Raw genomic sequence first — 22,791 nt, forward strand, 5'->3', positions numbered from 1 at the left:
TTGTTGCTATTGCAGAGGAAACCTTAAGGTGGTTTCTCACCTGTGTTTAGTAACCCTTGTCACAAGTCTTTTGCCAGCTGTGCTCTAGTTGTCAATCCAACCATTTCATTGCTCTCAATTCCTTGGAGTATCAAGGTGCTGATGTGGCTCTATTATTGGGTTGAGCACATTTGGGAGCAATCATATTGATTTGATTACAAGTCTAGGCCCCTGGCAGGACCACTGGCAAAAACTGCACAAAATTCCATTACAGACCTGTGACTTCCGGGAAGGGTGACTTAGCCTGTGCCTGCTTTTGAGACGGGCTCCTGCCTCAAAAGAAGCTTATTCAGATATATCAGTCAGGTTTTTTTTTTTTTGACTGATTAAACTTCTCCCGGGTAGGGAGAAACGAAGAGATTAACCTCAAAGCCTATTTTTGTTGGGACGACCAGATCTCATTAATTTTTTTTTTTTTTCAATAATTTTTATTCAAATTTTCATAAAACATACAAGACGAAATCATAAAACATTCAAAGACAAAAAACAAAATCAAAAATAGTTAAACAAAAAAAAAAATAAAATAAAATAAAAATAAAAATAAAAATAAAGAGTAAAATATTGACTTCCCATTTGTCAAAGATCAGATCAGTTATAAGTCTATAATATATAACAATCCTGTCTCTTAAGTCATATTATAAAATCACTTTCCTCCAATAGTTATCTTACTTAATCATCAAATCTCATAAACATTACTTTATTCTTTCCACAAAAAGTCAAAGAGAGGTTTCAATTCTTTAAGAAATATATCTATCAATTTTTTTTTCCAGATAAGCATATCAATTAATCCATCTCATTACTAATTATGATAATCTTATTGTCATAACCATAGTCAAAATAAACATTTCAATTAATCCATCACATCAGAATCTGTTAGGTTCAGTAATTTCAGTAGCCATTGTTCTATTATCCCTATTAATTCCATTTTCCATCTTCCATCTTCAGTAGTCTTGTTAAGTCCAGTAATTTCAGTATCCAATCTTCCATTATCAGTATTCCATAATAATCTTGCTGTCAAAGCCATAGTCATATAGTAAGAGTCTGATGGGAATTACCTCTATCCCAGATATTTTCTTGCCATCCATTCTGAATAGGTTGCTGAAATACTGCTGTAAAATCATATGCTATACACTGGAGTAGGAGTCAACCAAGTCCAATAGCTATCTTGTCATTGGATACCACTAAGGCGTTTGACAGATTGGAGTTATGGGGGACCTATTTTTCAAATGTTAACAAACTTGTATCAGGGAAGTGAGGTGTGCCTATAAAAAATGGCGATGTCTCCTAGAGTTTCAGTTGGGCCAGGGCATGAAGCAAGGGTACCCATTGTTGCCCCTGCTTTTTGCTCTGGCTATGAAGCTTGGCAATATTTATGAGGAACAACACAAAATATCCATGGTTTGGAAATTAATGGTCAGTATAAGTTAGTTACTATGATTACAGATGACTTTGTGCTTATGGTCATGCACTGTAAAGAATCTACAGTGGAACTGATGAGGGAGATCAGGGAACATGGCCAAGTATCTGGCCTGAGAATTAATTATAAAACATCAGTTTTATACCTCCATTCAGTCATCTTGTAACCGCCCAGCGGAACTTTATAAGGTTGTCTGGAGACTTTTACACTCTGGTTCTCCGGACGCAATATTACCATCAATGGCCCGCTGTAATGAGTTTGCGAGGCATTTTCAAGACAAGATCATGAACATCCGTCGGGACCTTGACTCCAATATTGTAACAGTTGAATCTAATGAGGTGTCCAGAACACAGTCTTGTCCTGACTTCCGGGAAGGGTGACTTAGCCTGTGCCTGCTTTTGAGACGGGCTCCTGCCTCAAAAGAAGCTTATTCAGATATATCAGTCAGATTTTTTTTTTTTGACTGATTAAACTTCTCCCGGGTAGGGAGAAACGAAGAGATTAACCTCAAAGCCTATTTTTGTTGGGACGACCAGATCTCATTAATTTATGGGACGAGGTCCAGCCGACGAAGGTGGGACGGATTTTCAACAACAAGCTCTATCTGATAAAGCGAACGTTCATCTTATCTTCTAAGAGAGAACGCACTAACAGGCAAGCACCCTTCTTTCTATATTTTTCTTTTACTTGACTTAAATTGTTGCTGTTTAAAAGAGATTTGCCAGATTGATCGGTTTTTGACATCTCACTGGGGAGCCATAACTTCTCTCTGCTACTCACTAATTAATAGCTTATCTCTGTTTTTGTTGCAAAAAGCTGTCCTGGATTTGCATTCTAAAGATATACACAGAAGAGGGATTTCTATTCCAGATTTTTATTTTGAAGAATATTATATTGTCTGAGACTACTCTCTTTTTGGTCTATTTTATTTTGACGAATCTGTTTCCTGACAACCGCCATTAATTGTTTCGATCCTGGGAACTGCATTTTGTTTACTTAAGCATGGAGAGATAAGGCTGTCTGCTCTGTTTATACTGTGATGTCACCAAGTTTGGAGTATTAACCCAATTGTTGCTGAAATAAGAAGTGGTTTTCCTATATTTTTCTTTTAAAATGGCAATTAAGAAAGTGGCTGAGAATCTGGAAATAACTATGTTTCAGAAAATAATGGATGAGATTGAGATAACGAAACAAAACCTGCGACAGGGTTGTAAGGAGCTGAAAATTGAATTGAGTAAAATGAAGCAGGAGATTAAAGATATAGGGGTCCCTGTGAGAGAGGTGACCCTGGAAGGGGTCCCTGTGAGAGAGGAGACCCCGGAGATTGGAACAAACGTGGAACAGGAAAAAGATTTGGAGTCTATGGACTTTAGAAACAAAATCTATTGTTTGGAGACACAGGAGATTAAAGACATAGGGGTCCTTGTGAGAGAGGAGACCCTGGAGACTGGAACAGGGGTCCCTGTGAGAGAGGAGACCCTGGAGACTGGAACAGGGGTCCCTGTGAGAGAGGAGATCCCGGAGATTGGAACAAACGTGGAACAGGAACAAGATTTGGAGTCTATGGACTTTAGAAATAAAATCTATTGTTTGGAACTCAATGTTATCTCTGAAGAAATTAATGAAGATTCTAGAGATAAAGTTATCAATGGCATGGATAATCTTCTGGACTGGAATGATGTGATGGAGCCCAATATAGAGAAAATTTATGGAATTAACTGCAGCCATGTGACAATGGAAAAACTTTTAAGAGATGACCCAGTGTATTTTGAAAAAAAGAACAGAGATATGATTTTACAGCAGTATTTCAGCAACCTACTCAGAATGGATGGCAAGAAAATATTTGGGATAGAGGTAATTCCCATCAGACTCTTACTATATGACTATGGCTTTGACAGCAAGATTATTATGGAATACTGATAATGGAAGATTGGATATTGAAATTACTGGACTTAACAAGACTACTGAAGATGGAAGATGGAAAATGGAACTAATAGGGATAATAGAACAATGGCTACTGAAATTACTGAACCTAACAGATTCTGATGTGATGGATTAATTGAAATGTTTATTTTGACTATGGTTATGACAATAAGATTATCATAATTAGTAATGAGATGGATTAATCGATATGCTTATCTGGAAAAAAAAATTGATAGATATATTTCTTAAAGAATTGAAACCTCTCTTTGACTTTTTGTGGAAAGAATAAAGTAATGTTTATGAGATTTGATGATTAAGTAAGATAACTACTGGAGGAAAGTGATTTTATAATATGACTTAAGAGACAGGATTGTTATATATTATAGACTTATAACTGATTTGATCTTTGACAAATGGGAAGTCAATATTTTACTCTTTATTTTTTATTTTTTTTTTTTATTTTTTTTTTTGTTTAACTATTTTTGATTTTGTTTTTTGTCTTTGAATGTTTTATGATTTCGTCTTGTATGTTTTATGAAAATCTGAATAAAAATTATTGAAAAAAAAAAAAATTCCATTACAGACCTCAGGAAACCATTAGCATCTGATGTGTCCCACTCCTGCAGAGCCAGAAATGCCCCAAAGCTCAAATTTAATAGGATAATTATCTGGCCACTATAACAGAGTTGTCATCAGCTCCCCCACTTACAGATAATTATTGCTTAAGTAAAAAAAAAAAAGATGATGCTTCAGAGTGAATGTTTCTTGGCACATGCATTGGGCTTGGTATTATTTGAGACCAATCCATGGTTGCATAATGGCCAAGAAATCCTGAGCTGCTCCAGAGAAAGTGGCCTCAGTATGTACAAAGTCTCCCAGAACCAAAAGCCTTGGTCCTTGATATCACCTCCAAGGCTACCTCAGTTAGCTTGTGCAGAAGGACTGTTAGGCAGAGGGGTGAACAGTATGCTGACAGAATTCCAGTCATATCTCCTGTCTCCAACAGCAGGTTTAGACACTCAAAAGTTGACTGACTGTTGGATAGGGTATCTGACCAGATGAATAGAATCATAATAAACTAAGGTCACTCTGGTCCCTGTGCCCCTTAAGCCATGTTGGTGCTGTTCCTGATACCCTGGTGGACACATCTGGGAGAGATTTGCACTTTTCGGTTCATCCAACTGGTAATACAGTATTTTCAGTAATACTGGCCAGTGTGGATCAGGTCAAAGATAGTTAACAGCTTCTCATTCACTGACATGGCTTTCATAAGATTTCAGTTTCTGAACTTTGCCATGTCAGTGCTTGGTTGCAACCTTCAAAGTTAATAAATCATCACATGCTGGATATTGGGTTTCAAGTGGATACTTTCTTCAGACAGGTTATGCTGATCTTGTTGTTTAGAATAGAATAGTAGAGTTGGAAGGGGCCTATAAGGCCATTGAGTCCAACCCCCTGCTCAAGGCTTACGTAAGGCCACCTACTTCCAGCTAAGATAGCTTACTGTTACCCCATATGTGGGGCTACACAGAGACCACAAAGGGGATCATTTGCTTACCTTTAACTATAGTTCTTTAAATTGCCATCTGTGTAGTTTCACAGACCCTCCCACTTTAGGTGTTGCTTATGGAACTGCTTACGCTGTGTGGCTTTTTTCCCGTCTGTTGCAGCCACATCCATTCAAGCATGAGGGCTGGGGTTGGCCTCCTTCCAAACATGTTTGACATTTCCTAGCTCTATATTCAGAATATTGCTGTGTACAGGTGTAGAACCTATATGTGTGACCACACAGGTGGCCACTCAACTACAGTGACAGGTAAGCAACCTGTCTTTCTAGTATCCTGTTAACCCACATGTTTGAAGAGCTGAGAGTTGCGTCACATTTTACTCCTTAAATTAGTCAACTTCATTCTCTTTCTTTTACTTGGTTAACGTTTAGTTCAGCTGGGGAAATTACGAGGCCCCAAGAGGGGAAGGGGTTGATACTTATTTGATGTCACAATATATCTTCTCTTTGTGTTTTTTTTAGGGACTTTTTGGGTCTGTGCCTAAGACACAACTGTCAAAACGACAGCAAGATAAAGCAACCAGTTTGCTATTCAACAGTGATGAGGAGGTATCATATATAGAGGTTGTTAAAGGGGGGGCTGCTTTTGCCACTCATCTATGTGAAAGAGATACCATTTAATACAGAGCATTCACTCTATCAGATTTAATTTTCAGTTGCTGAGTTGTTTATGCATGATAATTCCTTTCAGCTGCTCTATTTCAGAGTCAAAGATTGTAGAAGTAGCATTAATGGGAAGATACCAAAAAAGTGAGGTAGTTTTAAATGTACTCAGTACAAAGACTCCCCAAAACTCCAGGAAGTGTTCCTTACCCCCTTTTCTGATTATTGGTTCTTCTGTTCAGGAATCTGATGAGAAATTGGGCACAAATAAGAAACATCTCTGAGCTGGAGTCATTGAATTCTTAGACTCTGTCTAGACCAATCAAAGGTCTGACAGGAGAGATGTTATCCTCCAGATATTGTAGTGAATAGTACCAAAGAGCCTTGTGGTCCCATAAAAACAGCTTTTTTTATGGAAGCATTTTTTTTGCTGTAACAGAATAACATGACAGCCTCTCTGAAAATAGTGGGTAATGTGTCATGCTTTAATTGGGGCAACCTGGGTTTAGATTCCTGCATTGCCAGTGGGCTGTGTGTGGTCTTGGACAAATAATGTTCTCCTGTGCATGTAAAGATGATATCAGGTGGGTAATTAGCTCCACCTAGTGGTTGAAGGCAAAAGAGTACTGCTGACGTTTTACTGTAGATTCGTTTCTGGTCTGCGCCTGCTCCGTGCTCAGTTTTTCTCTTTTGCCTTCAGAAAGTGGTTGGATCCTCTCTGGCTCCGTGGTTCAGGCTTGTATTGTTTCATTGTTTAGGTCTTCCGTGTTGGTTCATTGTTGTCCTTTCCCTCAGTGTGTCTTATCCCTTCTGTGAAAAGTTTAAAAACAAAAAAGAGGTTCCTTTTGTCCTTCTCTGCTAACCTTCCTCCGTGGCGAGGAGCAGCCAGCCCCTCCCGGCGGCTCTTGCAGCCGTCGGCCTCTTCAGGCTCCCTCGCCAGCTGATTCGCGGCCGTTCCTCCTCGCTCAGCAAGCACAGCGTCGTCAGATTCACCCTCACAGGCAGCTTCCCTGGGGCTCGATACCCAGGCCTCCGCCTAGATTTTTTCACGCTCCTTTACGAGCGGCTTTTGTTTCCCCGCTCTATAGCAGTGGGAGGGGGCAGACGCACAGAAGCAGTAGGGAAGGTGGCTGCTGCCGCGGCTGATCTTCGGGCGTTACCAGGCCGTTTCCAAGACAGTACTGTCAGTCACCAACAGCGAGAGCCGTATTCATTAACCCTATAAGTCCCGCAGTGTGTGCCCGCGATGGGAAAAGCCACACACAAAACGAAACACCTCTCAAAGGGGTGGAAACCGCTCCCCCACACGTCGTCAACAGGCGCTGTATCGGAACCCCTTACCGCCCTGGGCTTGGGGCAGTCTCATTCTTCGGGGGATCATTCTGAAATAGCGGTGGCCCGCCCCTCTACCGTCAGGCACAAGGTGGCTGAGGCTCAGGTTCTGGCAGGCAGGGTGGCTGCAGAGGGCAGGATGTCTGTTCCATATAAGGGAACCTGTACAGACAGTCAAGCTCCTGTCCACCATACAAGGGACCAGAGAGACTTGGAACCCCTGTCTGATGAGGAAGGCAGCCAGTCCCACCCTCCCTTGGACACTATTTTTTCTACTGCATCCTCTCCCGAGGCCTTTACTGGGTTTTTGGATGAACCAATCCCCATCCAACAGGTTCAAGCAGCTGAAGGGCACAGGCTCTGTTTGTCTCACACTCAGGCTCGCCCTGTCCAGTTACATCTGTCAACACATTCAATTCAACAACTGAAGGAGCAGCTTAGGGGTGCCCTCTTAATGGATCTCGCTAGAGACTTGTCTTCTCAAGCTACATCAGGCTCACTACCCTCACGGTATCCAACTACAGATCACTTGAGGGCAAATCCACGCCCTTCCCCTAGCCGCTTATCTCCAGATCCCTATGCCGCATCTCAAGGCAGACACCTGCAGCTCCCTGAGCAGGAGCCTATAGACACAGAAAATGACTTGATTGTCTTGGATGAAGAGGAATGGAGTGGAGAGTCGGAATCTGAAGAGATTCTATCGACTAGGATATTTCATGAGGCTCATTTCCTTCCTCTGTTGTGCAAGGTGATGGAAGCCCTTACCCTCACCTCTGCAGAGGATTCTCCTACTCCATCCACCTCACGAGTGTCAGCAGTATGTCCAGATCCAAAGCCTAGGTCTAGAGTGTTGAAGCTTCCTTCTCTTCTCCTGAAGGTGCTCAAATCAGAATTTGACGTTCCTTTGCAATTCAAAAAATCGGTTTCTGTGGCCAACAAATTTTATACACTGGAACAACCGATCATGGATCAGTTGAAGGTCCCGCTCATAGACGCACCTATAGTAAATCTCCTGAATCCATCTTTGAATCCGAAAGACTCAGATGCTCACCTTAAGGATGCCACTGAGCGCAAGATGGACCAGGGGCTTAGAAGAGCGCACGAGGCTAGTGCGCTATCAATCAGGGCAGCAGCAGCCTCCTCGGTGTTTGTTCGAGCCTCCCTTCTTTGGCTGGAAGACCTGCTGAATGACCCACAGCAGGACCCAGCCCGAGTGTGCAAATCTCTGCTGAAGGTCTCCCGGGCGGTTACCTTCATGGCAGATGCGTCTGTGGATGCCATGCAGTTTGCAGCAAGGTCACTAACGGCAGGGATCTTCACGCGAAGGACCCTTTGGCTTCGACATTGGGAGGCAAACCCTGCAGCTCGTTCGAACCTTGCCTCAGAACCCTACGTAGGAGGCAAATTATTTGGGGACACCGCACTCGTGAATGTCTTGGAAACTAAGGAAAAGAAAAAGTCCATGCCATCCACCAGAAAAAGGGATGACGGAAGAACCTTTCATCGGTCATTCCATCCATATCACTTGTCGCAGTCCTTTCAGGGCTCACGCTCCTTTGGCAGACAGAAGGACGCCCGCTCCAGCCGTCCCTTCTGGAACAGACAGCGCAGCCAGCTTAAGTCCCAACAACACCTTTCGGGTCAATCCGGCTTTGCATCCCAGTCACGTGGAAACAGACGTCAGTTCTGACGCCTCCTCCTCGCCGGTGGGAGGCCGTCTCCAACATTTTGCTCACCGATGGAAGGACTTATCCTCCGATCAGTGGGTTCTACGCACTCTTCGATACGGCCTTCGCCTGGAATTTTCTTCCACCCCCCAGCGAGATTCATTCCATCCCCTCTATCAGCGAATCCACACAAGAGGGGCAAAGTTTTGCAGTCAGTTTCCCATCTCTTACACATGGCAGCCATCGAGAAGGTCCCACCAGGAGAGAGATTCCTGGGAAATTACTCTCTGTTCTTCACCGTCGAGAAAAAAGAAGGTTCGTCCAGGCCTGTGTTAGACCTCAAGGGTCTAAATTACTTCATAAAATACCGCAAATTTCGTATGGACACCTTACTGTCAATCAAGGAAGCGCTGAGGATAGGAGACTTCCTCTCCTCTATCGACCTGAAGGAGGCCTACCTTCACATACCAATCTTTCCTCCTCACAGAAGGTACCTTCGCTTCGCAGTGGGACAAGACCATTATCAATTCAGGGCTATGCCCTTTGGCCTGTCGTCTGCTCCCAGGGCATTCACGAAGGTCGTGGTTGCCCTGGTGGCACACCTCAGGACACTGGGGATTCATATCTTTCCTTATCCGGACGATTTTCTGATCCGCTCACCATCGTTGCACAAGGCATGGGAGGACCTCCATGTCACCCTGACTTGTCTAAAGGATCGTGGCTTCCTAATCAACGAGGCCAAGAGCCATCTCTTTCCGTCCAACCGCATTACGCATTTGGGAGCGACTATCGACTCTCAACACGGCCTCATTGCCTTGTCCCAAGACAGGATCAGCAAGATTCGCAAAGTAACATTGGATGTCCTATCCTCCCCCTCAACGGACCTGATGGAGTTGGCAGCGTTTCTCGGTTTGATGGTGTCCACGTTCCAAACAACGCTGTGGGCACGTCATCATTCCCGCACACTTCAGTGGGCGCTCCTGCCCTTCCAAAATGACATAGCGTCCAGACATCACCGCAGAATCACTCTGTCGCCACAGGTTCGGCAGTCTCTGTTGTGGTGGACCCACGAGTCCAACCTGGCAAGAGGGGTTCCTTTCCAGGACCCACTGCACACCCTGATAACATCAGATGCCAGCCTATCGGGATGGGGAGCCATATGCAACGGGCAGATGATTCAAGGCACGTGGTCGCCTCAGGAATCCACACTGCCGATCAACCTGCTCGAACTATGTGCAGTCTGTCTGGCCCTCGAACACTTCGCGAGCACCAGACGGTTAGGAGCGGTACTTATCAGAACAGACGTGTCGGCCAAATCTTATTTGAACCGTCAGGGGGGCACATGCTCCCTCCTTCAGAGAGAAGCCTTTCTCCTCTTCCAGTGGGCGGAGAACAATGTCGACTCGATAGCAGCGGCATATCTCAAGGGGGAGGACAACAGCCAAGCGGACTGGCTCAGTCGGAAGAAGCTGCTTCAAGGAGAATGGAGTCTTCACCCAGAGGCCTTTCATCAGATAGTGGAACGTTTTGGCCACATTCAGGTGGACCTATTTGCCACCAGGCACAATCGACAGGTGAAGAGGTTCTTCTCCCGGTATGTGACACCAGGCGCGGAGGGGATAGATGCTTTAATTTCCCGGTGGCCTCCGGGCAGACTATATGCCTTTCCTCCGATTCCAGTTATTCCCAGGGTGATCAAAAAACTGCGTGCCGAGAGATCAGCGGTTCTATTGGTGGCTCCCTGGTGGCCAAGGAGACCTTGGTTTCCAGACCTCCTCGACCTATCGGTGGAACCACCATGGAAGATTCCAGTGCGACGGGACCTACTGTCTCAGGGACAGCTCCGGTACCCAGACCCAGAGTGGTGGGCGCTTCATGTATGGAACTTGAACGGAAGAGACTCTTGAAAAAAGGCATCTCTCCCCAAGTTTTGGAAACCATGATGGCTTCTAGACGCCCATCCACACTCAGAATATACGAAAGCACATGGAAGGCCTTCTCATGTTGGTCACGGAAGAGAGGGCTTCTTCCTCGGAAAGCAGGGGTCAACCAGATCGTGTCTTTTCTGCAAGACGGCTTATCTTTAGGTCTCAGACCTAACACCCTGAGGCGCCAAGTTTCAGCCTTATCAGCAATTCTCTCCAGATCCCTGGATAATCCAATCAGCTCTCACCCTTTTGTCAAACGTTTCCTCAGGGGAGCAACGCTGACAGCGCCACCTACGGTGCACCGCTACCCAACTTGGGATCTTACATAAAGTTTTGTCAGCCCTTCAGAAACCTCCATTTGAACCTCTGAGTCAAGTTTCCCTCCGTCTTCTGTCCTTTAAGGTCTTGTTTCTGATGGCCATTACTTCGGCCCGTAGAGTGTCTTGAGTTGAATGCCCTGTCTGTCCATAAAAATTTTTGTATATTTCATAAGGATAGAGTAGTCCTATGTACTGTCCCTTCCTTTCGTCCCAAGGTGTTGTCTACCTTCCATTGCCAACAAGAGCTGGTATTGCCATCCTTCTGTCCGAATCCGGTCCACCCTTTAGAGAAAGCCTGGCATTCTCTTGATGTGAGAAGAGCCCTTAAGGTTTATATTTCCAAGACTAAGCCAATTCGGAAAACAGATAATTTGTTCGTCTCTTTTCACCCTACATCCCTAGGGAATAAGGTGACCACGTCCACGCTGGCCAGGTGGATCAAGGCGTGCATATCATTGGCATATGCCTCTCTACGATTAGCCCATCCTGCCGGAATAGTAGCTCACTCTACCAGGGCAGCGGCCACATCAGCAGCATTTTCCCATAATACCCCTGTAGCGGAAATTTGTAGGGCGGCTACATGGTCCACTCCCAATACGTTCATTAAACATTATAAAATAGACTCCTATGCTTCAGCTGAGGCAGCCTTCGGGAGGAGAGTGCTACAGCACATCCTCACAGATCAATAGTCGCCACAGCCCAGCAGTATTCCCACCCTACATGGGTCAGCTTTGGTATGTCCCACCTGATATCATCTTTCCATGCACAGGAGAAGAGACATTTGGTCTTACCATGAAATCGGTCTACTCTGTGCATGTCAAAGATGATATCAGGGCCACTCCCTATGAGGGCTGGGCTGCCTTTGCAAGCACTATTGACCTTGAGCAGAGAGTGTATGAGTACTGTTGTTTTGTCTTATTTGTACTGTTTATTGGCCTTATTCGTATGGGCTTGTCATCGAAAACTGAGCACGGAGCAGGCGCAGACCAGAAACGAATCTACAGTAAAACGTCAGCAGTACTCTTTTGCCTTCAACCACTAGGTGGAGCTAATTACCCACCTGATATCATCTTTGACATGCACAGAGAAGACCGATTTCACGGTAAGATCAAATGTCTCATCTCTCATCTTGAACTAACCTCTAAAGCTTACTAAAGGGTAACATGGGATACGCTGAGAGAAGGGTAGAATAAAAACTAGATAAATAACATAATACCTGAAATACTACTTTTTGCTAGTTCAAGTGGATGTTGCAGAGGCTGCATCAATGAAGGTGTGGCTAACTATATGGGAGGAAAATGGAAATGGACTGCCTTCAAGTCGATTCCGACTTATGGCGATCCTATGAATAGGGTTTTCAATGGTAAGCGGTATGCAGAGGGGGTTTACCATTGCCTTCCTCTGAGGCTGAGAGACAGTGACTGGCCCAAGGTCACCCAGTGAGCTTCATGGCTGTGTGGGGATTCGAACCCTGGTCTCCCAGGTCATAGTCCAACACCTTAACTCTCAAATATTGAGGACTCTCAAATATTTTGAATAAAAGCTGGATAGTGTTCTTTAGAAGATTTGGCTATAGCAATAAAAGTTTCTTGGATGTCTCCAATTTGTTACTGTTTGTCAGTGCTATCCTTTCAAGCAGCAATACCAACTCATATAATTCCTGACTGTTGGCCATTCTGGCTGTGACTAACAGGAGCTAGAGTCCCAACAGCATCTACAGAACATTATGCTGGCTACCCTTGGTTTTAGAGAGAATTTGTGTGGAAACTAGAGAAAGGAGAAGGCATTTTCCCTTGAAAGAAACGTGTTTTAGGTACCAGAATCACATATCAGTACATACAGGAGACTGCAACAAAAGATTATACCCTTCAGTTGCTTTGCTTAGTTATAGGTGTTATCTTCATTCCTTTCTGATGCAGAATTATGTCAATGACAACATCCAAAACACTGATCTTGAAGTGCTAGGTCATTGGTCACTTTTGAATTTTGAGAAAGTGCTGCAGGTGGCAGTCACAAACTGGCTGCCATGGGCGAACATGACATAACACAAAATGACTACCATGGAGGGCATGGCATAACACAACACGGTAGCCCTGGGGTAGTGACTTAACACAAAATTAGAGAGTACAATCATTGTTGCTGCCTCCACCTTGCTTGGACAACCTCATGCTTGCTGTGGGAAGACAGCTTTGTTCTGCTGGTCCTGATTGTGGAGGTCATACAATATTGATTCCCCCCCCCAACCCCACAATGCTGTTGCTGTCTAATAACAGGGAGCATTCCCCAGTATCAGGAAAAATGTAGAAGTTGGCACACCTCTCTCTCTCTCACTTGTACGTTCACACATACAGATGCATTTCTCTCTTATCCTCATACACATACACTTCACATATATACAGCCATCTCTCCCTCTTTCTCTGTGCAAGTGCATTGCTTCCTCTCTCACACAGACTACACATACACACAGAAAGCATACAGCTCTCTCACACACCACATAATCTTTCCCTCTCTCCCCCACATCACATGCATATTCTGCCTAACTGCATCTGTCTCTTTCCTCCACACACACTACGTAACTCACTCCTCTCTCTCTCTCTCTCTTGCATATACACTACACATACATATCATCTCTGTCCAAATGCATCTCTTTCAGTCGCTCACATGCACATATGCACACAGAATACTTGAGCACACACCCCACACCCCAAACACACATTGAGAAAAGCCCCACTGCAAGGAAAGGAAGTGGCTGGCTTTTTAAAAGAATATCCCCAGTTTTTTAATATAACATAAAAAATACAATTTGTCAACCATTGGCATCATGGTAAGTTTTCATAGGTGCCATGGTGCCCATAGGTGCCAGGTTGGCTGTCCTTGTGCTGGGTCATCTGTGAGTCATAATGGTCTCCTGACGAGAATCACATCCACATTTCACATGGCATTTCAGAGGCTCCTTCTGCCTTTCCAGCTTGAGGTTGTAGCACAAACATGATCCATCTTTAAAAGTTTAAACAGCCAAATTAGATCTGTTTGCTGATTTACATCTGCTCCTACTTATTATCCAGAAGATGACTCATCACACAGTGATGTAATCTGAGAACTGAAATAGTTTAGTCAACCTTGGATTTCAGACTAGTAATTCAAAATACCAAATGTCAGTTGCCACCCGCATACTCAATGTGGGCACTGAGAGTCATTCCATGTGTTCCCAATGTACGTACTTTCCTTATAAGAGCCACTCTTACAGCTTAAATTAAATGGGCTTTGATTTAATGCACCCAAGAAGGTCAGATGCTGTTTATTTTGAGGGCTTGGCTTGATTTAGTTGATCAGTTTGTTTCACTGTTTTGGTATTTTGTCAGTTAGTATGTGTGCTCAGTGATGCTGCTTTATGTGTGCTTAACCCATTGAATTTGAAAAATGCTCTAAAGAGGCAACCTGTATGACAACAAATGTACAAGTAATTGCTGTATTTTTAGGACCACTGGAACATTACGCAAGAGGTCAACCCTGCCTCTGAATGCAGCCAAAAAAAGGAACCTACAAACTCTGCCAGTGCTGTCAGCCTCTTTGAGGAAGAAAGGGAAGATTTGTTTATCACTAAAGACAGGTAAAATGTTTGACATTGGGAATGTCTTGTCTGTTGGAACAGCTATGTCTAGTACTCTCTTTGGCACTGGATACAGTACTTTTAAAAAAAAAAAACTCGGGGACTTCCGGGAAGGGTGACTTCGCTTGTGCCTGCTTTTGAGACGGGCTCCCGCCTCAAAATAAGCTTATTCAGATATAAATCAGTCAGAACATTTTTTTTTTTGACTGATGAAATTTCTCCCGGGCAGGGAGAAACGTAGAGATCAACCTCAAAAGCCTGTTTTTGTTGGGAGGACTGGATTTCATTAATTTATGAGAAAAGGTCCAGCCAGCAATGCCGGACGGACTTCCGAACAAGCTCTATCTGATTAATGCGATACGTTTATCTTTTCTTCAAAGAGAAAACGGACTAACAGGCAAGCACCCTTCTTTCTATTCTTTTTTTTACTTGGTTTAAATTGTTGCAGCAAAAAGAGATTTGTCAAATGAATCAGCTTTAAAGAACTTCTGGGTGAGCTATAACTCTTCTCTGTTATTCACGAAATTAACAGCTTATCTCTGTTTCTATTGCAAAAAGCTGTCCTGGAAGTGCATTCTAAAGATATAAACAGAAGAGGGATTTCTATTCCGAGGAACATTATATTGTCTGGGACTATTCTCTTTTTGGTCTATTTTATTTTGACGAATCTGCTTCTTCACGACGCCACTAACTGTTTTGATGCTGGGAACTAAATTTGTTTTGTATTCTTGAACATAGAGAGATAAGGCAGGCTGCTCTGTTTATACTGTGATGTCATCAAGCCTGGAATATTAACCCAATTGTTGCTGAAATAAGAAGTGGTTCTTCTTTATTTTTGTTTTGTTTTGTTTTCGTGGTTTTAAAAATGGCAATCAAGAAAGTGGCTGAGAATCTGGAAGTAATTATGTTTCAGAAAATAATGGATGAGATTGAGATAACGAAACAAACCCTGCGACAGGGCAGTAAGGAGCTGAAAATTGAACTGAGCAAAATGACGCAGGAGCTTAAAGAAATAGGGGATCCTGTGAGAGAGGAGAATGAGATCAGAGATGAGAAAAGAAAAAATAAAGGGAAGATACAAGCCCTGGAGATTGGAACAAATGTGGAATTGGAAAAAGATCTGGAGTTTATGGATATTAGAAATAAAATCTACTGTTTGGAATTTAACGTTATCTCTGAAGAAATTAATGAAGATATTAGAGATAAAGTTATCAATGGCTTGGATAATCTTCTGGACTGGAATGACGTGATGGAGCTTGATATAGAGAAAATCTATGGAATTAACTGCAGCCATGTGACAATGGAAAAACTCTCAAGAGATGAGCCAGTGCATTTTGTAAAAAAGAAGAACACAGATATGACTTTACAACAATATTTCAGCAACTTATTCAGAATTGATGGCAAGAAAATATTTGGGATAGAGGAAATTCCCATCAGACTCTTATTATATGACTATGGCTATGACAGCAAGATTATTATGGAATACTGATAATGGAAGATTGGACACTGAAATTACTGGACTTAACAGGACTATTGAAGATGGAAGATGGAATTAATAGGGATAATGGAATAATGGCTATTGAAATTATTGGACCTAACAGATTTTGATGAGATGGATTAATCGATATATTTATTTGGACTATGGTTATGACAATAAGATTATTATTATTATTAACGAGATGGATTAATCGACATGTTTATTTGGAGAAAAATTGATAGATATATTTCTTAAAGAATTGAAACCTCTCTTTGACTTTTTGTGGAAAGAATAAAGTAATGTTTATGAGAAAAAAAAATAAAAAACTCCAGATGTTTCCCTCGAGTGAGCCAGACAAGAGTGGGTTAACTCCCTCTGTTACCTAGGCCAGGCAGAATTTTTAACTTTGAGCAACTTTGACTTTTTTGCTTCCTATTTGAATGGACATTTGCAGTGTTAGTTTATATTGATTTGTATGCCTTATTTTATTACTTTCTATATAATTACTAATTTATTAGCCACCCTAGTACAATAAATTTATGTTGATGGTGCTTTCTGTTGTTTGTTTGTACATGTTTTTGTGATTTTTTACGATGATATATTGTATTTTATCTTGTTTGTTCACCGCCCTGAGAGCTATTCTGCTAAGGGCGGTATATAAATTGAAATAATAATAATAATAATAATAATAATATAAATTGCCTGTGGGTCCCATAAGAAAATGTTGCACTGTATACCTGATATGCATGTTTTACCTGAGCCTGTGGTTGAGGGTGCTGTTAACTTAGGACTGAGGGGGTAGTTCTCCCTCTGTGGAAGGTGACATGCTAGGGCATCCTCGCACAGATGGAAATGTGCCATTTCAACAGTATAACCTTCTAGTTACCCCAGAAGAGCTATAGACCCTCTCATTGTCCCCTTACCTCTTCTCATCTCCTCTGCGCCTCATCCAGCCTTTTCTCACCCATCAGCCCCTGCATTTAGATCCCACTTTCTCCTCCTCCTCCTCACTTTGTTACTTCCTACTTCTTCTCCCACTTGAGTCTTGCCATCTGATTCCCTTCTCCAAACACAGCTACATTAAACCTTGGATTCTCTGCGTAGCTCTCACTACTGTTACTGGGGACATTTAAAATAGCTTCTTAATGTGAACCAAGAAATAATCTGTCCATAATCTGTCCACGAGATGGTTATCACTGCCCGTTTCATATCTCTCTGTTTGCTCCATTTCTCTCAGAGAACGAAAGGGAAGGAAAGAAATGGAGTACACAAACTTGTTTAATATTGATGTGGTTTTACATATTTTTGTGCCCTGCCGTAAGATTGTTACTCCCTCTGCACTCCTTGCCTTTTCTGTTAGACTCACCTACCAGCTGATCAGTGTTTTGGGCTGTCTATGCTAGCAGTTTCTTAATCCACAAAGCCAAGAGTTCAGTGAATCCAGTGTAGCAGTTGAGAAAGTGGATGTTCTAATAGACACTTCATAGGACAAGCTCTTTCTTGCCTCAGGGAGGAAGGAGAAAATATAGAGGACCGTTGACCAGATACTGGCATCCAACATGCTGGCCTATCTGCTGGGGTCCATGATTGCCTTTAACAGAGACGGTATCTTGGACATACTTCCATTCCTGTCTACTTTAGTGGACTTCCTGTCTACTTCCTGTCTTCCCATTGTTGTCAAGCTTTATATGAATATCTTAGTTCCAGGAATAGTACATCAGAACCTAAAGTAGTAAACACAAATCTGGCAGAAGTAAGTTCTAGTGACAACAGATGCAAATCTCACTGCTGGGAGCCCACTGCCATGAGTAGACACCAATGGGTCTCTGGTCATTCATAGGAGGAAGCATCCACAGCTGCCTTCTTTTTGTACAAATCTTCAACACCCTCAGGAGAGAGATGCATACATAAGATATATGTAAAATGCTACACATTTATATTAGGAGAATAGCAGACTTCAGATGTTTTACAGTTGCTTCATTCTTCGAGCCAAGGCAAAAAGGTATTCAAGTCTATTTTGAGCTCTTGGATTCCCAACAGTGTATTTTTGGTTAACAGTCTTAATGGGCATACTATTCCTGCAGACACCATCATTCATTTTCCAGTGCTGCTAAGACTACACCAAGTGGGTTGTCATCCACCAATAGCTTGAAGAAACAGAAAAATGTCAGAGCTTCAGGCTGCTTCTGGGAAACTACTCCCCCTGGAGCCTCAGTTTGATTTTCTGCCTCCCTTGAATAGGTCCATTTGCTGGCTGTCTTCTGGCTTCTGGCTTCTGGCTTCTGAAATCCTTTAAATGGAGAAGTGTGTGTGAGAACAGGTTGGGAGTGTGTGAGTTAAAATTCTGGGAAGGGTGGATGTCTATTTCTCAGTCTGACTATCCCTGTAAGCTTTGACTTACTGCAGTTTCTCTAGGATCTTGTAAAGTTCTAGAAGCTTCCCTTTAATTAATTCAAGTCTGATTGATTAATTTATTCTGATTTTCCAACCACTGATCAACTGATTTCTATATAATTAATTGTGATTTGATTTCATTTTAAATGCTAATCATATTTACCTAAAAAATTGCTACCTTGATTTAGAAAGTTCCTGATTAAATCGTTGGCCCTGCTCTGTGATACATTGTCTTTTAAAGTACATTAAGTATAGAAACTTGATTGTTAAAGAGACTGCAATTTTACTGGGGGAAGGACTCACTAGCGTAGGCAGCTCCTCTGTTCCTTAAAGCCCAATAATCACCTCTAAAAAGGATTAGTAAACAGATTAAAAGAGTAATAGTAGTAGAAATTTATTTGCATAGCCGTAAGCCGTCGCAACATAAAAAGACAAAAGAAGAGAAAAAGAAAAACATCACACATCTTTAAAAAGAGCCATCATTAAAACAATAAAATAGTCGGCACACATGATTGTCGTGTGCAAGGGCAACAGGCCTTGCGCTACATTCAGTAAATTCCAGTAACTAAGTAGTGATTTATATGTATACTGTCACCCCTTGTCGAGCTCTGATTCAGCAACGCGTTTGGCTCGGAGTTTTTGTGCCGCTAGGGCAAACTGGGCAACCCTATAGGTAACCCTAAAATCATTGTCTGATAAAAGAAACAAGATGAGGTGTATTTGTTGAAAATATCTCTGATGACTTAAGAATTTGGTCCTGGGATGTAAATATAGAGGGCATTCCATCGGGTAGTGAGGTAGATCTTCCACCGCTGGTGATCCATAGATACACAGTCGTTGCTCCCAGGGTGTCTGGTGGTAGCGACCTAGTAGGACCGCACTCAGCATCGACTGAAATTTGAGTGTGGTGAAAGCTTGTCTCAACTGGGCTGGTATAGGGTAAGTCAGGTATTTCGCCCGTTTATGATCGTGTTTGAATATACCATACCACTTGGAGAATTTTGTATTAGTGATTACAAGTGTATCCATCCATGAACAATGTCTGTAGATTGCTTCCCGTAGCTTAATTTTGTTAAATGGGGTCAAGCTCTGGGGTGATAATATGGTACTGCTGGTAGATGTTCATAAGTCTGGAAACCCAGTTCTTATCAACAGCGGCCGAGTGGTAGCAGGCTTGCACAACTACTTTTGTTGGAGACTTTGTTATAGTTCCCCAGAATGTAAGTAGGGCACAACGGACCCGGGCCCTAACTGGGGAAAGACCTACCTCAGCACGAAGCAGTGCCGCAGGTGTGCCAATGGGGAGTCGCAGCAACTTTTTTGAAAAATTGTTTTGAATAATTTCAAGATTGGCAAGGTAGGAATCCTCCCAGCCCCAAACAGCTGCCCCATATAAGATCTGGGAAAGAGCTTTATTTATGAAGACTTTCAATGCTGGGGCAACGAGGTTGCCGCCCACTGTCCTATAGAATCTGAGGATAGCCCCAGTGCATCTCAGCGCAACAGATTTGATGTGCTCAAACTGCCTTTTCCAGGAAAGAGTGTCCTGGAAATAAATGCCCAGGTATTTAAATGAACAGCACTGTTCAATTGGGTGTCCACCAATAGACCATTTGAGGTTGAGGGGCTTTTTCCCAAAGACCATAACTTTAGTTTTGTTGTAATTCATCTGAAGTTTTTCTTTTAGACAGTAAGTACTTAAACTCGTCAACAGTCTCCTTAGACCCTTTTGTGTGATGGATAATAGGATCATATTGTCCACGTAAAGCAGCATCGATACTTTCCTATTCCCCAAGGAAGAGGGAAAAATTTCTGGGCCCGCTAGTTCTGGGACTATCTCATTTAGATAGAGATTAAAGAGAAGCGGGGCCAAGAGGCGGCCTTGCTTTACTCCCTTGTTAGACAGTATTGGATCAGTTAGGGAGCCTGAACTGCCTACTCGTATTCTTACCCTGGTGTTAGAATACAACTCCTTAATAAGAAACAGGAGTCGCTTGTCAATGTTAGTATTAGCAAGTTTGGCCCATAGCGCTGGTCTGTCTATGGAGTCAAAAGCAGCTGCCAGATCAACGAAGGCGGCATACAGATGTTTTGTAGACCCCATGGGTCTCCTTTTCCCCAAGTTATCCTCACAACAACCCTGTAATGTATGTCGTAGAAAAGAGCTGTCATGCCCAAGAATGCTAAGAAAAATGCAGGAGCAGGGAGAAGGAAATTCAGAAGCATGCTGGATGTCCTGGCAATGGTGTGAAAAGTAGCACCAACCATTTTAGAAATTTAAATCACCCTGTATAGGTGTGGCAAGGCTTTTCTGGTTTTGCGGTAGTGGACATGTCAGAGAGCATTTACATAATTGCGATCTGGTGGCTGGGCATCAGATTGCAGCACAATACTCTTTAAATATGAACTTTCCCAAGATAAACTGCTGGAATTAAACAAAGTTGCCCTCCGCAAATGGTTTTTTGACTGTGATGCTCACCAGGACCGGGCATCCATAATGTCAGCTCCCTTTTCGCCCTGGTATCCCCATTTCAAACTCGACCACTCTCTGACAAACTATGTGAGCACGCTTGATAGAGCCAATATTAGAAGGGCTTTTACTGCCCTCCGTTTTCAGGCCATGCCAACAGCTTACTTAGAAGGCCGTTATAGTGGCATACCTGTGGCTCAACGCCTTTGTATATACTGCTGCAAGGCCATAGAGGATTTAGCTCACTATTTACTTTACTGCCCACTTTATGAAAATCCCAGATGGAAGTTTTTATCGCCTTTTTTAGAGGTTTTAGTACCCTGTCCAGATAAGGAATTGGTCAGTATGCTTTTATGCGATAATTTTAACCCAGTGACTATTGCAGTAGCCAATTTTGCTCTGGCCGCTCGAAAACTAAGAGAATCTTTCGTCATAAATTCTCCAAGCTCAATATAGCCACTTATTATTTTACAAAATGTAATAAATTTTTAATGGAAAGCATGTATGTATTTCTACCTGTATCTGTATTTGTGCATAAGACCTATGGTTCAAAGTCACAATAAAATTAACTAACTAACTAGTAGAGCATTTACATGGCCAAGATTCAAATGTCTCTATAGTAGTGGAAGCAATGGAGGGTAGAGAAGCAGTGAAAATTGAGAGCAAACCTGCAGCATCAGGGCTAAGTAACAGCTGCAAAATTGCAGTGGAAGCCAGGCAGGCTAGGCTGGAATTACTAAATCAGGAGGATCTTTCTGATGCAGAGGAAAGATCTGAACTGGATCCTGACCCGCATGAGCAACTAAGTTCTACTGAAAGTTTAAATGATTAGCCAGCCTTACAGACATTTTTTTCTGCAAATAACATGGAGTCTGCTGCTACCTCTGGTGAGATTTCAGTACAGTGTTGTTGTCTCTAGTTCCTCCTCTGGCCAAGGTTGGCCAGGACAACCACGTCCTACATATGTGCTATCTGGTGGTCAAACTTGATTACTGCAACATCAATATAGTAATCCCATGCTACATAGTACTAAATGCCGCCCTGGGCTCCTGCCGGGAGGAAGGGTGGGATATCAATCAATCAATCAATTAATTAAACAAAAATAAATAAACAAACAAATAAATAAATGTATGCCTATGCCCTCTGCTGCCACTTATGGTCAAAAAATGGTACAATAAGAAAATTTGGCACTTAATCCCACATTTATTAGACAATTAAAAGAGGCATTAATGGCAGAAATGTCAGCGGAATTATGCTTGAATAACATATCAATGGCCAATGTGAATATAGATCAACAGAGTGTATCTAATAATCACGGACAATACCTTCAAATGTATCTATGCAGTCACAATTGTCACCAGTAAATCACAATACCCGTAGAGGTCAGGTGAGGACAAATTCAACAAGTTTCCACACACCTGTTTCAAGATTGGCATTTTATGCCACTACTTATTAAACAAAAATCTGACGTGGAGAAAATAATCCTTCACCAAAGACCAAATAAAGAAAAGCAAATAAAGTCAAGGTTTAATCAGACATACACGATTCTAAAAAAATATAGAAATGAATAGTGGAAAAAATAGCTGACAGAATACACAATAATGCCTAATTTCAAATGCACATGCACTTTACTACACAGGGTGTGTGATGTGAATTGTTAGCTCTATAGACAAAATATACATACACTCCCAATGACAACATGGCAATAAAATGCAGAGGTGTACAACTACAGAAATATAAAATGCAAAGATAAAATGCACAACAAATCTCAAATACTATGCCAAATCTGCCAAATGCGTTTCAACTTGATTCAAGTCTTCATCAGTGGCATCTATTTGGAGAGCTTCTCTTTATGCATGGATTCAGATTATACAATGCTTAAAATATATATATAAAACAAAGATAAGAAAATGCTTTTTATTAACCTAGAAAATGTACCAATTTATACTAAAAATATACTAAAAATTAAAAATCAGTCTTACCATATAACCTATGTTGCTGCTGCAGAGATTGTTTATGAAAATTACTTTGCACTTCTTTTGTA

At 42.2% G+C, this 22,791-nt stretch overlaps 1 protein-coding gene across 4 annotated transcripts in view; it reads left to right on the forward strand.

The window, feature by feature from the left end:
- LOC133388690 (WASH complex subunit 2A-like) overlaps positions 1-22,791 on the forward strand; it is a 258,757-nt gene that overhangs the window by 143,481 nt on the left and 92,485 nt on the right. For 3 of the 4 annotated variants that reach the window (XM_061634771.1, XM_061634773.1, XM_061634774.1), the window contains 2 exons: positions 5,409-5,495; positions 14,276-14,406. In XM_061634771.1, the coding sequence (XP_061490755.1) occupies positions 5,409-5,495; positions 14,276-14,406 (218 nt within the window). The remainder of the gene's footprint in view (positions 1-5,408; positions 5,496-14,275; positions 14,407-22,791) is intronic. The other variant, XM_061634772.1, reaches the window with a different exon arrangement.

Source organism: Rhineura floridana, chromosome 7 (genome assembly GCF_030035675.1).
Source record: "Rhineura floridana isolate rRhiFlo1 chromosome 7, rRhiFlo1.hap2, whole genome shotgun sequence".
Classification (NCBI taxonomy): Eukaryota; Metazoa; Chordata; class Lepidosauria; order Squamata; family Rhineuridae; genus Rhineura; species Rhineura floridana.